Raw genomic sequence first — 15,602 nt, 5'->3', positions numbered from 1 at the left:
TTTATTGTTGTGAGTATATTCAAGCAGAAGGTAGCCAGAAGGCATGTCCCCAGCACATGTCTTAGTATGAGTCAATGTGTTAATTGGCAATGGCATTCTGATACAGGTGGGTCTGGTTACTAACTGATAGGAAACGGCAAGTGGGAAACATATAATTTTATTTTTTAAACCAACTGCATCTATCAAATATGGTTATTTGCTTGAAAAAAGTACAAAAAAATTTCCTAACAGCTTAGTCAATTAAGAAAATTGTTTTTCCTCCTAACAGAAGATAATTTATATATATAATATTCCATTTTATGTTACTATGTATAATATTCTATTTTAAGTCAAATATTTTAGCAATAGTCTTATTTAAAAGATAAAATGAGTTCAAAGAGTTCATCATGAAATTATGATTCTTGCATAGGACTAATTGAAATAATATATGTAAATCACTTAATAAAAGTGTCACACTAGCAGCTGTGATTATACAGTGTAAAATATACTTATATAATCTTTTGAAATACATAATGAGCCATCCATATTTCCAATTCATCTTCTTACTCCATAATTTCAATATCTGGTCAAACATTAGCAGCTAAATATAAATTGGTTCTAATCTTGGCATCTAGAAATCATCCTCCCACGACAGGATTTTATTAAATTTAGGGTAAGATTTAACCATTCAGAAGAATTTGACTAATGAGGTTTAAAATAAAGTCGTATGTAAGTGAGAATCATTTAAACATTTAGAAAATCAAGACACTGGCAAATGCTACTTTTAAACAGCTGTAGCAGAGGAAAAAATGCTTCATTGCCAGGTTAAATGCTCTTCTTGGGTGCTTCTGGGGCACCCCACTTTCACTTACCACAGCCCTCATCACCTTCTTGTAATGGCTGCTCCTAGACTGACATTACTACTTGAGTACCTTGTTCACCACTGTATCTCCAATGAAAATGGAAATTACAATAGCACTTAGCACATGGCTTGTCGTGAGAATCACATCAATTGATGCATGTAAATGTCTTAGAACAGTATCTTGCACAAGGCACAGAATAAATATTAGCAATTATTAGTTGTAGTAGGCACCTGTCATGTAGAAGACACATTAAATAAATGAATTTTGCCAATTGATCCTAGTTCTTTTGAAATCTAGTGCTTCTTTACTCACCAGCATTTGCAATAGCTAAATATGACTATTACATTCTTGCAAGTCTTCACCAAAATCTCCCAGTTCCTTCCACACTGAGGTTTACAGACACTTTTTTCACATTTTGACCTCTAATCTCAAGATTCATTTTTGTTTGTCACTATTTCTAAAACATTAAAAAGTAGTGCTAGTCCCAATTATTTTTATCACCATGGACAGCTAATTCATTACAGGTTGTTAAACTATGCTTCAGTTTCCTATCTATAAAATGGTGGGAGGCAAAGGGTAATGTTGCTACCTAATTAACAGGAACATCATGAGGACAGAAGTGACCACGCAAGCAATGAAAAAGAAATACTAAGGGATTATAATTGTTTAAGTGAAAGTGACATAAATAGTTTGAGCTCAGAGCTTCTGCTGAGGGCTTTGGATCTTTTCCCCAAAAGTACATAAATTCCTTCAGAGTGGAAATCTTATAGAAATTAATAAAAATCGAGTAGCATTCACTCTCACTCCGCTACCTCTCAGGCTCCCACTTCGGACAACAGGATCAATGTGAGGGGATGGCTGCAGGGAACTTAAGGATAATTCTACTCTGCTCTATTTGTTTCTGAATGTGAATATGTCGAACACTTAAAAAAATAAAACTCTAGAACAAAAATGTGATATTAGGTTTAAAAAATTTTCACTGATGAAGAGCTCTACTGTTGTACTACACTGAGATTTTGTCCTAGATCCTTAATTCTATGACAGCGTTAGCAATATAAACACAGTCTTTGCCTTTAAGAAGTTCACAGTCTAGCGAGGAAATGTATGTAAACAATAATTACAATACAGTGTGATAAGTGATGGAAGCCACAGTGGAATGCTCTATAAATGAACACATAGAATAAAGAAATTAACTGTGACCAGACAAAACATTTCAGAATAGTGAACATTTGAGACTTAAGAATAAGTAGGTATTTTCTAAATGAGAGAAGAGACAAAAAGGACATTTCAGGTAGTTGCAGAGGCCCTAGGTGATCAGGGACTGAAGGAAAGGTAGCAGAACATGCGTACATGATGAAGAACAGTGAATGAAGAGCCCAAAGAAGTCAAACTGGGGCCTGAGTGTACAGGGCTCCCTATGTCATACGAAGGTGTCTACACTTTCCACCTACAAGTATAAAGGAGCTAACATCTTTACACTGGGATGTAACACTGCAAGACAGACTGCATGTGTTAAGGGAAATAACATTTGGAGGCTTTGCTGTGGCCCAGGCAAGAGATGTCAGACTATTGTATCAGGAAGGCACAGACAGTGAGAACATGAAGGAAGTTCTGCATTTGGAGACAAGTCAAGTGTGTCAGTGGACCAAGATTCAAGATGGGTATAAGGAATCAGATCTACAATATCAAAAGTACAGATTCTCTAATTCGTTCAACACTGATCAAATACAGAGGCTCTGTAAGTATCTAGGATATAGCAAAGAATTAGAGAAAAAAGGTCTCTGCCCTCAGTGTGATTATATGCTAGTGGCAGATATCAATGAGTAAGAAGATAGACCAATAAGACAACTACAGACTGTGATGGCTGCTAGGAAGGAAATAAACAGGGTAATGTGATTTTAAAGAAAAAGGCTGAGTGCAATAAATATATAAGGGTGTTTAATGGAGGTCTGAGGAGATACTCTTTCAGCTGAGTCCTGAAGAAGACAAATGAAAAACCATAACTGAAAGGTGAATGAAGATGGAATTTATAAGAGGAGTTTAAGACCACAGGTGCAGTCACACTTGAGAAGAAATCAAAGACCATTATAATCAGATAATCAGAAATGACAATCCACACCTGTAGTTTGCTTCAGAAGAAATCCTAGATGGCTTAACTATATTAGACATCTTAGCCCTCTAAGGTCAAAATACTTGAAATAGTCTGCCTTAGTTCTGGGATTGTTTATATGTATGATGCAAGAAAGTACAAGAGGAGAGAAAATTTTCATGACTTTGAGTGCATAATCTCCTAGAAAATAGAAATTATGACTTTAAAAATCGATTTACATGCCTTCTAATGTTATTACAATATTATGAACATATAATGTTTCACAATACTCAATTATTTTTATTGTTCATTAATTTATGACTACTATTGTATTAGGAATTTCTTCTTTACAGAGATTTTTTTACCACTAGATTTTAAAATACAGAATTTTTAGTCCATGCTAACCACACAGCAGTAATATCAGTTTGGTGCAGAGTGTCACAGCTCAACACTAACACTGAACTTTCCTATGAAATCTGCAAGACTGAATTACTTTCCTATAAAATTCATCTCAAATTTACAAAATAATATAATTTGCATAAAATAGTATACAATAACTTCATGGTGAATTTCACTGAGCATGCGGTTAAAATGTTTACCTATATACATTTTGCCTACACAAGACTGGTATAAAATGAAGAAAAACTTGTTTAATGATTAGAACAAAGACTTAGTCACATGAATTGTACCTTCCACAGAGAATTTTATAACTAAAAGGAACCTTAGCATGTTTAACTGCCCTCTCTTCCTTTTTTAAAGATAAGTAAATAGAAATTTAGCAAAAAATAAAAGAAATTGAGCAAAGACTATTTGACTTAAGAGGTCACATAAATAATGAATGGAAGAATATGATTCACCAATGATGAAGGGGCTTTTCAAAATGATTAGTGTTAATATATTTTAAATATAAAATAAATGAAAAAATGAGTTATTTTCTTGAAAAAAGGATTCTTCTTTCAAAAGAAAGATTCTTTTAAACAACATACTTCTCTGATAGATCAAGTTGTTTTATACTATGGTTATACCTCTATTGTGAAACAATATATTTACTGAAAAACTGGGGTAGGGGGCAAACCTACTAGATACTCTCAACATGGAAGCAATGATGGTTAGAGCATATGGAAACACGCTGGAATAATATCAACTGATTTTCTAGTCTTAAAATTACTTTATCTCAGTCTTTGACATTTCTATGGCACACCTGTCTTTTCCCATTTCACATCTCCATAGTATTTCATACCTAAACTTAACATGCTACCTTCCCTCCTCCTATCCCATTCCTATTTGTGTGCATGTGAGACAGACGGATAGGCATGTGTGTGTACACATGTTCATTTGTGAACCCTCTTCTCCCAATCAACTCCAAATTTTATTCTCCCTGGCTCACATACACTTCTTTCCAATCCCACTCAGAAGCCTATATCAAAGTAAGTCAAAGGATTATTCATGAGGATTAAATGGAGTAAGCAACAAGGGCTGCTTCATAGCTATAGGAATATAACACAGGAGAGCAAAGTTTGAGGAACTGATAAATAATTTCATTTGACAATAACAAAACCAGGGACCAATGACCAAAAACTACCTAGACAGCAATGAATTAAAGAACACTACGATTAATATAATTTTCTTTTTTTTCCAATAAACACTTTACATTTTGAACCTTCAAGCTAAATTCTCTACTTTCCACTGCACATGCTTACTAGACACACTTGCTAGCAGGGTTTGAGCTGTGGTGGGGCACAGGCAGTGGGGCACAGACTGTCTCTTCTTTCATACAGCCTGATGCACTAAATGAATTGCTTAGATAGTCCCTGCATCTATACTTACGTAGAAGGGTATCAAATTGCTGATGAGACACGGTAATATGTATTTACTTTCAAGGATATCAAATTGCCTTTGAACCCATCCAAATCTTCTCTATCATTCAGAGAATAACCTTAAAAGATCTTAGTCACTGTTTAAGAAGGAAATCATCACATTATAAAGAGATTACAATGAAATTGAATTTGCTTTCTAAATAAACAGATGATAAACTACAAGGCTTTGTGCTTCGTAAAGTAGCCAGGTCTAGTAAATGTAATTACCACCTTACAGAAAAATTACAACACTTGGAAATAGATTATGGGTTTGATATTTTAATAAATTGTCAATCAAATATATAAGAAATTTAGTATGATTAAATTACTTTTTCTTATCTAATCAGGAACATTATCAGCATACTAAGATTTTACCCTAATTTTACACACACACACACACATACACACACACACACAGTGTGAAGCATCATTGATAATCAGATAATTACCTTGTTGAATAAAAGGTTATTACTTTCAAAGTTCCCATATACACTAACTCACAGGTATAGAAGAAAGATTATCTGATTCTTAAAATATATAAAGTATTTTGAGATCATTAGTAAACATATCAAATTAACACAGAGTATTTCATTACTACTGTGAATTTAGTAATCTTGAGAAAAGGTTAAAATGATTAACACACTAAAGGAACTAACACGTATGAAATTTTTCTGTAATTTTAAGAAAGCCGCATACATTGCAGAGGAAAAAGAAACCCATTTGGACCCTGTAAGGCTTTATTCCTAAAACCTCAGTATTGACAGGAAATTTACGTAGCAAAAAAACCTCTATTTAAATGATATAGAATGTTCTTAAGTGTCAGGATTTCCACATATTTTACATCTTGCCTTCTAAAGACTCACTGTTAAATGAATTTTATGTGTAAATTTAAAGAATGGCAAGAGCGCCCAAAAACCTCATCTATCCCCCCATAAAAGTTCTCATATTTACTAGAAACATTTTGGCTAAAATGTTTCTAATAGTCAGAAACGCTTTCAAAACTACTTTCTTTCAAACAGAAGAAAATCTGGAAAAATACAAATATACTATATATATTCAGTTCAGCAAACATTTCTAGAGTATTTCCTATATTTGTTAACATAAAAATAATTTTAAACATAGTCATTTTTCTCAAGAAGCATCTGGTCCAGGTGTGGACAAAAAATTATAAGGACAGGAGCAAATAACTACCATGAAGTATAAGAAGTGCTAGACTGAAGGGCGTATAAGATATAGAGGCAGTGGATGGTATAAAACTCTGGAGGGAAATCATAAATATTTCACATGAGGTAACATGTGAGCAGGGTTTAAATGGATAAATAGGAGTTTACCAGGCAGAAAAGGGGAGAAAGAATTCCAGGCAAAAAGAACAGAATGTACAAGGGTCACAGACATATATATAATCACATGATGTACTCAGTAATTCTGACTGGATAGTGTAAAATAATGTAGTATTGAAAAGGAGAATTAAAAAACAAGTAGATGAAGAGCCTTGCATAGAATAGAATGGAGTTTTCGAATAGTTGATGGGGAGCCCTATTAATCAGAGAAGCAACATGGCTCTGTCGAGTGGCCAGGTGTCTAGTGGTCAGCTATGATGTGCCAAACTGAAAGTAATTATGAAGCCTTTATTCACTTACAGCAACAGTGTAAACAAGAGGTCAAAAAGGATGTTTTCTTCCCCTTGTTGCATTTTTTTTTGCCTACAGAACAGCACTGGGAGAGGGGCAAGTGATAGGTAGTGCAGATGGAGAAATCTTCCTTCTGGTTAGGAGCACTAGGGAAAAGGCTCTGACATTTAATGGACATAAGGGCTTTTGGGAGGGAAAGAGGGAAGGATAGAAATGGAAAGTTCTGAGTCCGAGGGGAGGAAAGGGCCTCAGCCAAGGACCTTCAAGCGGAGGCCCTTGGGCTAAGAATGCAGACATGCATAAGAGCATGGCTGGAGAGTAGGGTGCTCTGAGTCCTTGAAATCCCCTGCAGAGAACTAGTAGTCAGAGTATAGTACACTAGCTGTGCAACGAGTGGGGAGGGCAGCTTCCCCTGTGAGGCCTGCCAGGGAAAGCCAGCATACAGTCAAGCCTGAAAGATCACTCAGAGGTTTAGGCCTGTAGCCAGACTCCTAAAGTCAGATGTGTGATCTACAAGAATCATTCATAGGCAATGTAAAAGATGAACTGAATGGAGATGATTTACAGTGATGAGACCAGTGGGAGGCTAGTGTAGTAATCTAGGTTGGACATGGGGACCTGAACTCCTGGTAAAGTAACTGTCCATAGTCCATGCAGAAAAGGAAGTGAATCCAGGAAGGGCTGGTAAACTGGAAGAAAATGGGGGAGGCAAGAGACTAGAAGACTCGATTAGGTGGAAGTGAAGGAAAGAGCTCAAAGATCAGGGGTTACAGTTAGGAACTGGGGAATGAGAGCCCATGATTTCCAAGGTGGAATGATCATAGGTTATTTCAAGGATAAAGGTGTGCTTAGGTAAGCAGAGCACTGAAGAGAAAAGTCAAGGTTACAAAGCTATATAGTTTCTTTTTATCAGAGAAATCACTTAAGATGATGACAGATGACAGTGACAATGGGTTTAAGAAAAAGAGAAGTGTATGGCACAAGCTTTTTATATAATTATGAAGAGTAACTGTTTGGAAGCAGTAGAGGAAAGAGAGAATATTACCGACCCATTCTAGTCCAGTGACATGATGATATGGAGGAGAGAGCAGCTTCCCACAAGAGGAAAGCAAGAAAAAGTACGACCCTTGGGGGAACTAGTGTTCTGAGAAGAGCGTGAGGGTACTGAGGAGTTCTTTTAAAAATTGAAGCAGTTTCCAGAGAGAAGAATCGAACATGCTGAGAAGAGATCGAAAAAGTAAGGAAATAATAGTAGTCGATGAAAAAATAAGAGTTTTATCTATAAAAATCTAGATTTGGGGTGATGCTAGAGGGTGACAGGCTGGACCTCTTACCTTAAGGTCTCAATCTTGGAAATGGCTTGGCCAGTTTCTGTGAGCACGACTAAATAGCCACCAATAGTTCCAGATACTCACATTCTTTTACTCAACTTGTGAGATTTTTATTTAAGTAAACTTCGATAATGTTTAAACCTCTTTCTGAGAATATGTTTGGAAAAGCAAAGTTTTAATCAAGAGGCGAAAAAAAATTTTTTTTATGATCACTGGAGTAGAAAAATTACTTAATACTGTTTTTAAGCTCTGAAATGGTTCCTAAGAATTGTTGTATTGAAAGGATTTTAAAAAGAGATCAATTAATTTACTCTAGTAACCCCACAAAACTGTACTGCCACCTTAAAAATAATGCTTGATTTTTGTACAGCAAAGGAAACCATCACAAGACAAAAAGACAACCGACTGTTTGTGAGAAGATATTTGCTAATGATACATCTGACAAGGGGTTAACATTCAAAATATATAAAGAACTTATACAACTCAACAACAAAAAACAAATAATCTAATTAAAAAATGAGCAAAAGACCTGAACAGATACTTCTCCAAAGAGGAGATACAGATAGCTAATAGACATATGAAAAGATGCTCAAGGTCACTAATCATCAGAGAAATGCAAATTAAAACCACAATGAGATATCACCTCACACGTGTCAGAATGGCTATCATCAATAAATCAAAAAACAACAAGCATTGAGGTGGATGTGGAGAAAAGGGAACCCTCGTACATTGTTGGTGGAATCGCAAATTGGTACAGCTGCTGTGGAAAACAGTATGGAGGTTTCTCAAAAAATTAAAAATGAATCTACCTTTTGACCCAGCAATTTCACTTCTGGGTATTTATCCAAAGAAAACGAAAACCATAATTCGTAAAGATCTATGTACTCCAATATTCATGGCAGCACAATTTACAATAGCCAAGATATGGAAGCAACCTAAATGCACATCAACAGATGACTGGATAAAGAAATTATGGTTCATATATACAATGGAATATTGCTCAGCCATTAAAAAAAATGAAATCCTACCATTTGCAATGACATGGATAGACCTAGATCCATGCACATGGATGGACTTATTATGCAGAGTGAAATAATTCAGACAGAGAAAGAGAAATACCATATGATTTCACTTATATGAGGAATCTAAGGAACAAAAAGAACAAACTAACCAAAACCCGACTCGCAAATACAGTGGACAATTTGGGGTTGGGGGGCCGAGGGAATGGGGTAAAGGGTTAAAGAAGTACAAATTAGTAGTTGATAGTTGGTCACAAGGATGGAGAGCACAAAAAAGGGAATGCAGTTAGCATTAATATGATGGCTAGGTGGAGTGCCAGGGGAGGGAAGGAGCAATTGGGGGTATCGTTTTATAAACTATATGGATGTCTAATCAATGTACTGTATACTTGAAACTAATTTAAATAAATTTAAAAAATAATGCTTGAAATAAGGCAATTTGTCTTAAGCTGGGGAAGATAATTATAACCTTAAAAAGTAATCTTCTCTACTATTGACTAAATTTTAATTAAGAATGTGCTTTCAGATGTTTACTCTCAAACTTTTAATTGGGCCCTGCATCCTCTGGTTCTGCCCAGGAGGAAAAGCTAGTCCAAATATTTATTATTATTCTTTAAATAACATAGTTCACCCTTTACACCCTGTATGAAGATTTTCCTCTTGGATCTAATTCTACAAAATCCTAAAAACAAACAAACAAAAAAACCAGCTTTTCACTAGCTTTTAATAAAAAGGTAGACTATAAGCAGTATCCTGACTAGAAATGAAGAGGAATGCTTGAGCTCTAATTCATACATAGAAAACAGACTCATTTAAGGTGATTAAGCATGATCTGATTGAGATATTTAAATATTTATGACAACAACTTATTTATCATAGCTAACTCATCTTTCTTTTTTTTCACAGTTGACATCCAGTATTATTTTATATTAGTTTCAGGTAAACAGCACAGTGGTTAGACATTCATATATTACAAAGTGATCCCCCCAAATAGTCTAGTACCCATCTGGCACTATATATAGTCATTACAACACTATTGACTATATTTCCTTATGCTGTACTTTATACCCCCATAACTAATTTGTAATACCTTTACCTTTTTCACCCAGCCTCCCAACCCCACTCCCATCTGGCAATCATCAGTTTGTTCTCTGTATCTATGAGTCCAGAGATAGTCTTATTTGACTAATATAGGTTAGTATTTTCCTTCCTCTTTTATACATCTTACATGAGTACCTCCACAAACTATGTGTCATCCCAAGTTCTAAACTAATGTTTTGGATAAACTTTGCGCTTTAGTCATAAAAGAAATGATGCCCACTATCTATCATATACTAAGTACTTAGTGTGTGCCAGATGCTGTGCTGCTTTACACAGATCTCATGAATCTTCACTATACAGATCCTATATCTTCTGTATGATATAAAATATGGCAACTCACTAGTAAATAAATTAGAATGATTCTCTTTGTACTCTACATACAACATTTTAATTCATAGACACTAATAAATAATCATTAAAATATCTAAAATAAGATTTTGGATAATCTGAATATTAAATTCACATTTTCTCCATTCGATATTTAATTGCGTCCACTATAAAATGGCTAACTCATCAAATGTGTACCATCCTTTTCTGAGTCTTTACCCCTTCCTGAAAGAGGTACTAACATGTTTTAAAAGAGGTACTAACATGTTTACCCCTTCCTGAAAGAGGTACTAACATGTTTTAAAAGAGAAGAGCGTCATAAAAAGAGTGAAAATCAGATATATGGGAAACTGATCAAACCAATTCAGTTTTATTTATTTACCATTTCTAAGGATGCTTTAGGAAATCTTTGTTTTGGCTTCTGGGAAAAATGGCATAGATGATAGAGACCTTGTTCATCCCTCTTGCAACCAAATCAAAGTTGTGACAAAAACATGGAGCAAACACCAGGAAAATCACCTGGGATCTAGATGAACAAAAGCACTACAACTAGGGAGAGAAATAATTAATCTACCTGCAACGATAGAAGGTAGGAGGAGGTGAAGACACGAGGCTGCCAGGTCCAGAGCAGCTGAGTGGGACAGAGGTTACAGGAGCAGCTGGCAGGAGCAGACACCTCTTAAAGGGGCCGTGTCTATGAGTGGACTTCCATGGTGACGGACCTGCTCGCTCGAGCATCAATGCTGGGTTGGCTCCATAGGGAGCACCAGAGACTTAACGGGGACACCGAGTTGTTGGAGTGAGGACCAGAAGAGAAGATCTCTCCCAGGTAGAAGTGCTGGCGGTATCCATTGTCACCTGTTGAGCCCTCCCCACTCCCAGTGTGTGGAGGCAGTACTGCTATAGCTGAGATGTCAACAAACTGGATAACAGAGGTTGCTCCACACTGAGGAATCCCTGAAACCCCGCCTCCCCCAACTCCGCCCCACTCAAGCCACATCCAGATATATCCTCAGCGAGTCAGGTGTTCCTTGTTGAGCAGCGCCTAGGCTCACACTGGAGGCAGCTGGCCTCGGTTTCTGCTGTGGCCTTTTGAGGCAACTGTAAGCAAAACATCTGTGGATTCCTTGCTGACTCTTAGCAGGTGGCCCCAGAGAAGCAGAGGCTGGGGCTAAACTTGGCCTGCAGCTGAACCCCTCTCAGGACTGTGCCACTGGACACCTACTTCAAAAATATACACTAAAAAGATCAGGGGACTTAGGAGCTTTGCTTAGTACATAGAAACAGACACAGAAGGGCAGCCAAAATGGGAAGGTAAAGAAGCAGAAACCATATGAGAGAACAAAAGAGACCCGGATATAATGGAGTCAAGCAATCTAACAGATACAGAGTTCAAAACACTGGTTATAAAGATGCTCAATGAACTTAGGGGAACAGCAGATAAACTCAGTAAGAATTTAAAAAGAGATAAAAAACATAAAAATGGAAATGGAAATTATAAAAGGGAACCAGTCAGAAATGAAGAACACAGTATCTGAGATGAAGAGTATATGAGAGGGAATCAACAAAATGGATAAAGAAGAGGATCGAACCACTGATATAGAGGGTGGGGAAGCCAAGGACACTCAATCAGAACAGGAAGAAAAAAGAAGCCAAGACTATAATAATAATTTAAGGAGCCTATGAGACACAATTAAATGTAAAAATATCCATGTTACAGGGGTACCTGAAGGAAAACAAGACATTGAGGAGCTATTTTAAGAAATAGTGATAGAAAAATTCCCTCACCTGGTGAAAGAAATAGACATACAACCCCAGGAAGCTCAGAGAGTCCCTAGAAAGAGGAATCCAAAGAGACCCACACCAAGACACATCATAATTAAAATATCAAGGTCAAATCCAAAGGAAGACTCTTAAAAGCAGCACGAGAAAAGCAGTTAGTTACCTACAAGGAGCACCCATAAGACTGGCAGCTGATTTCTCAAAAGAAACTGTGCAGGAGAGAGGGCTTGGCACAAAATATTCCACATGATAAAAACCCAGGATCTACAAACAAGAATACTTTATCTAGCAAGGCTATCAGGTATAGCTGAAGGACAGATAAAGAACTTCCAAGACAAAAATAAGTTAAAGGAATTTATCAATACCAAGCTAGTGCTACATGAAATGTTGGAGAGACTTCTGTAAGAAGAAAAAACATGTATCAAAAACAGGAATCGAGAATGGTAACAACTACATTCCTATCAACAAGTACCTCAAATGAAAAGAATTAAGTGCTCCAACCAAAAGAGAGAAAGGCTGAATGGATAAGAAAACAAGACCCCTACATATGCTGTCTACAAGAGACTCACTTCAGATTAAAAGATGCACAGAGAAAGATACTGCTTTGATGGACCTAGAGGGTATTGTGCTGAATGAAATGGGTTAGAGAAAGACAAAAATCGCATGATTTCATGTACATGTGGAATCTAAAGAACAGAATCAACACTATCAAAAATGGAAATAAACCCATAGATACAGAGAATATTGTGAGGGCTACTAGATGGGAGGGAGTTTAGGGGGACTGCGAAAAAGGGTAAAGGGATTAAAAAGTACAAATGGATAGTTGCAGAACAGACATGGAGATATAAAGTGTAGCATAAGGAAAATAGTTAATGTTATAATAAATATGTAATGGGGAAGAGGAGTACTAGATTTAGTGGGGTAATCATTTTGTGAGTTATAGAGGTCTCTAATCAATATGCTGTACAACTGAAACTAATATATTATCATATATCAACTATAATTGTAAAACGCATTGAATTATACAATGTAAATATTAGCAACTAATTGTCTATTATATTTCAATAAAGCTGGAGAAAATTTTTGTATTTACACATTTATATTTTTAAAAATATATTTTGCCTAAGTTTCATCTTTCTTGAATTAATTTCAGAACTCATCAGAAGGATAGTAATAAATATTTTAAATAAGATGATGGACAATCTTGAAAATTCATGTTATCTTTCACAATGCCAATAAATCTGAAATCAGTAGTACTTACCTCCTTTGCACTCTTAATTTTAGTCAGAAAAGTGTGCAGCTCCATTGTTTCTGCAAAAAGTGCACGACATACTGCCTGATAATGATTTGGTGCCTCTGATTCAGTTGGGAGATGGGCAGCACATAACTACAGAAGAAGAAAATAAAATAATGGTGCTTGTTTATTACTTGTGGGGTTTTTTTTTTTTTGTACCTTAAAAACAGACACACCTTGGTCAAGATGGCAGACTAGGTAAAAGTGGGGTTCATGTCCTCTCAGGATCACATTAAAATTACAACCAAATTATAAAATAATCAATGTGGAGAACTACCTGAAGTCCAGCTGATCATAATACATATGTCTCATGATATAAAGAAGGAGCCGCATCAAAGACAAAAATATTTGTTACAGGACAATAAAATAACAATTCAATGATATATTATCTATATAGAAAAAAAGGAAGAAATATGCAGGTAATTCAAACAGGAGAAATGTATATGGTTAACAGACATATCAAATAATAGAAATTATGGTAATAATGAGATGCCATTTTAAACTACTGTAATGGATACCACGGTGTGCTGACCAGATTCTACTTTGGAAATGAATTCCTTCAGCTACTGGGGGTATTGTCAATTGACAGAGTCCAGCTAAGTCCTTCTCTAAAAGTGTCATTAGCTGAAGAGAGCCACCTTGTTCAAGGTCCCCTATCTGAGCAGCCTGTATCTCATTACAGGTCCAATGCAAGAGTACAAAGTCCTGCCATCTTGTACAAAGATGGGCCATCTAGAAAGCTATTCTAGCTCTGAAGTTTCCACAGAATCAGCTGAGGCCAGTTGTAACTGCATCTCAACTCAACTCATCTATCTGCCCAATTCTGTTTCTCTCACCTCTCACATGTTTGTTTCCAAGGGTACTCTTCAACATCTTGTATGCAAAAACAAACAAACAAACAAAAAACAAGACACACCTGATATTTTCATATCAGATGGCAAGGCAATTCCACAATTCCCATGAGCCAAAACTTTAGGCATCAGAAGACCATCAGTAAAGTTCACACAATTATACGGAAAAAGTGGTCTAATTAACACTCCACAGCACAGATGAGCTTACCAGACTTACTTAGCTTCTATTTGAAAATGATAGGACATATATAAAAGTTTTGGTTTGGAGCAAAAAGGGAACTACCATTTACTAAGTATTGATCATAACTCAGCTATTTTGATAGCTACCATTTATTGAGTATTTATCTGCCAGACACTATATTTCTCATGTCATATACAGAGCATAGTATCATTTATTCTTCAATGTAACCTTGAATTATTCCCCATTTTATAGCAAAGGCCATTAAAGCTAAGAGGAGTTAACTGACTTGTTCGTAGTTATAAAGTTGATTGAGGGAGAAGGGGAATTCAACATGGTCATATTAGATTCTAAAAGCCAAGTTCATTCTAGTGTAAGTTGAATTGCAAAATGTAATAAAAAGAATGTCAGTAAGACATGATGAACACTGGGAAAATGCTTCAACTGTAGATGAAAAAGAGGAGGAAAGAGGACAGAGAGCAACATTACCCCACTGGTGATACCTCCAATCCTAATGTCCTTTACTTTATATAGCCCATAACCCCCAAATAGCACTTGTGGGTACAACATGTAATTTAACATCATGCCCAGTAATTTAGAAAAATCAAACACCATCCAATTTATTAGATTGGAAAGACATCCTATCATGAGCCTGGTGCATGGGAATAATTTTTTTTCCATAAAACAATAATTTTATATCCATGTACAATAGTTATGTTTTAAGGTACTTCATTTGCATTAAAAAGCTCTAAGTTCTCCCTTAATTCTTTGTTATATTCAGTAAACGTGACATTAATACAATTAGTGAAAAAACTGCAATGAGATACCAGTCATACCTCACTAGGATGGTCATAAAAACAAACAAAAAATGGAAAAATAAGTGATGGCGAGAAGGTGGAGAAACTGGAACCTTTGTGTACTGCTGGTGGGAATGCAAAGTGGTACAGCCACTGGGGAAAAGTTTGGTGGTTCCTCAAAAAGTTAAACACAGAACTACCACGTGATCCAGCAATTCCACTCCTAGGTATATAACCAGAAGAATTAAAGTAGGTGTTCAGGCAAAAACTTGTACATGAATGTTCATACCAGCAGTATTTATAGTAGCCTAAAGCCAGGAACATCTCAACTGTTCTAAACCGATGAAAAAACAAAATATAGTATTATCCATGCAATGGAATCTTATTCAGCCATAAAGAAGAATAAAGTCCTGACACATGATACAACATGGATGAACCTTAAAAACAGTACACTTAGTAAAAAAAAAAAAAAAAAAGACACAAAAGGTCACATATTATATGGTT

The 15,602-nt window shown here is 35.9% G+C and overlaps 1 protein-coding gene across 2 annotated transcripts in view; it reads right to left on the bottom strand.

The window, feature by feature from the left end:
• SPIRE1 (spire type actin nucleation factor 1) overlaps nt 1-15,602 on the bottom strand; it is a 196,878-nt gene that overhangs the window by 82,951 nt on the left and 98,325 nt on the right. For both annotated transcript variants that reach the window (XM_036229822.1, XM_036229823.1), the window contains exon 4: nt 13,240-13,365. In XM_036229822.1, the coding sequence (XP_036085715.1) occupies nt 13,240-13,365 (126 nt within the window). The remainder of the gene's footprint in view (nt 1-13,239; nt 13,366-15,602) is intronic.

This window comes from Rousettus aegyptiacus, unplaced genomic scaffold, assembly GCF_014176215.1.
Source record: "Rousettus aegyptiacus isolate mRouAeg1 unplaced genomic scaffold, mRouAeg1.p scaffold_m13_p_12, whole genome shotgun sequence".
Lineage (NCBI taxonomy): Eukaryota > Metazoa > Chordata > Mammalia > Chiroptera > Pteropodidae > Rousettus > Rousettus aegyptiacus.
Note: the sequence above shows the minus strand (reverse complement) of the source record. Positions and strands in the feature narration are given on the sequence as shown.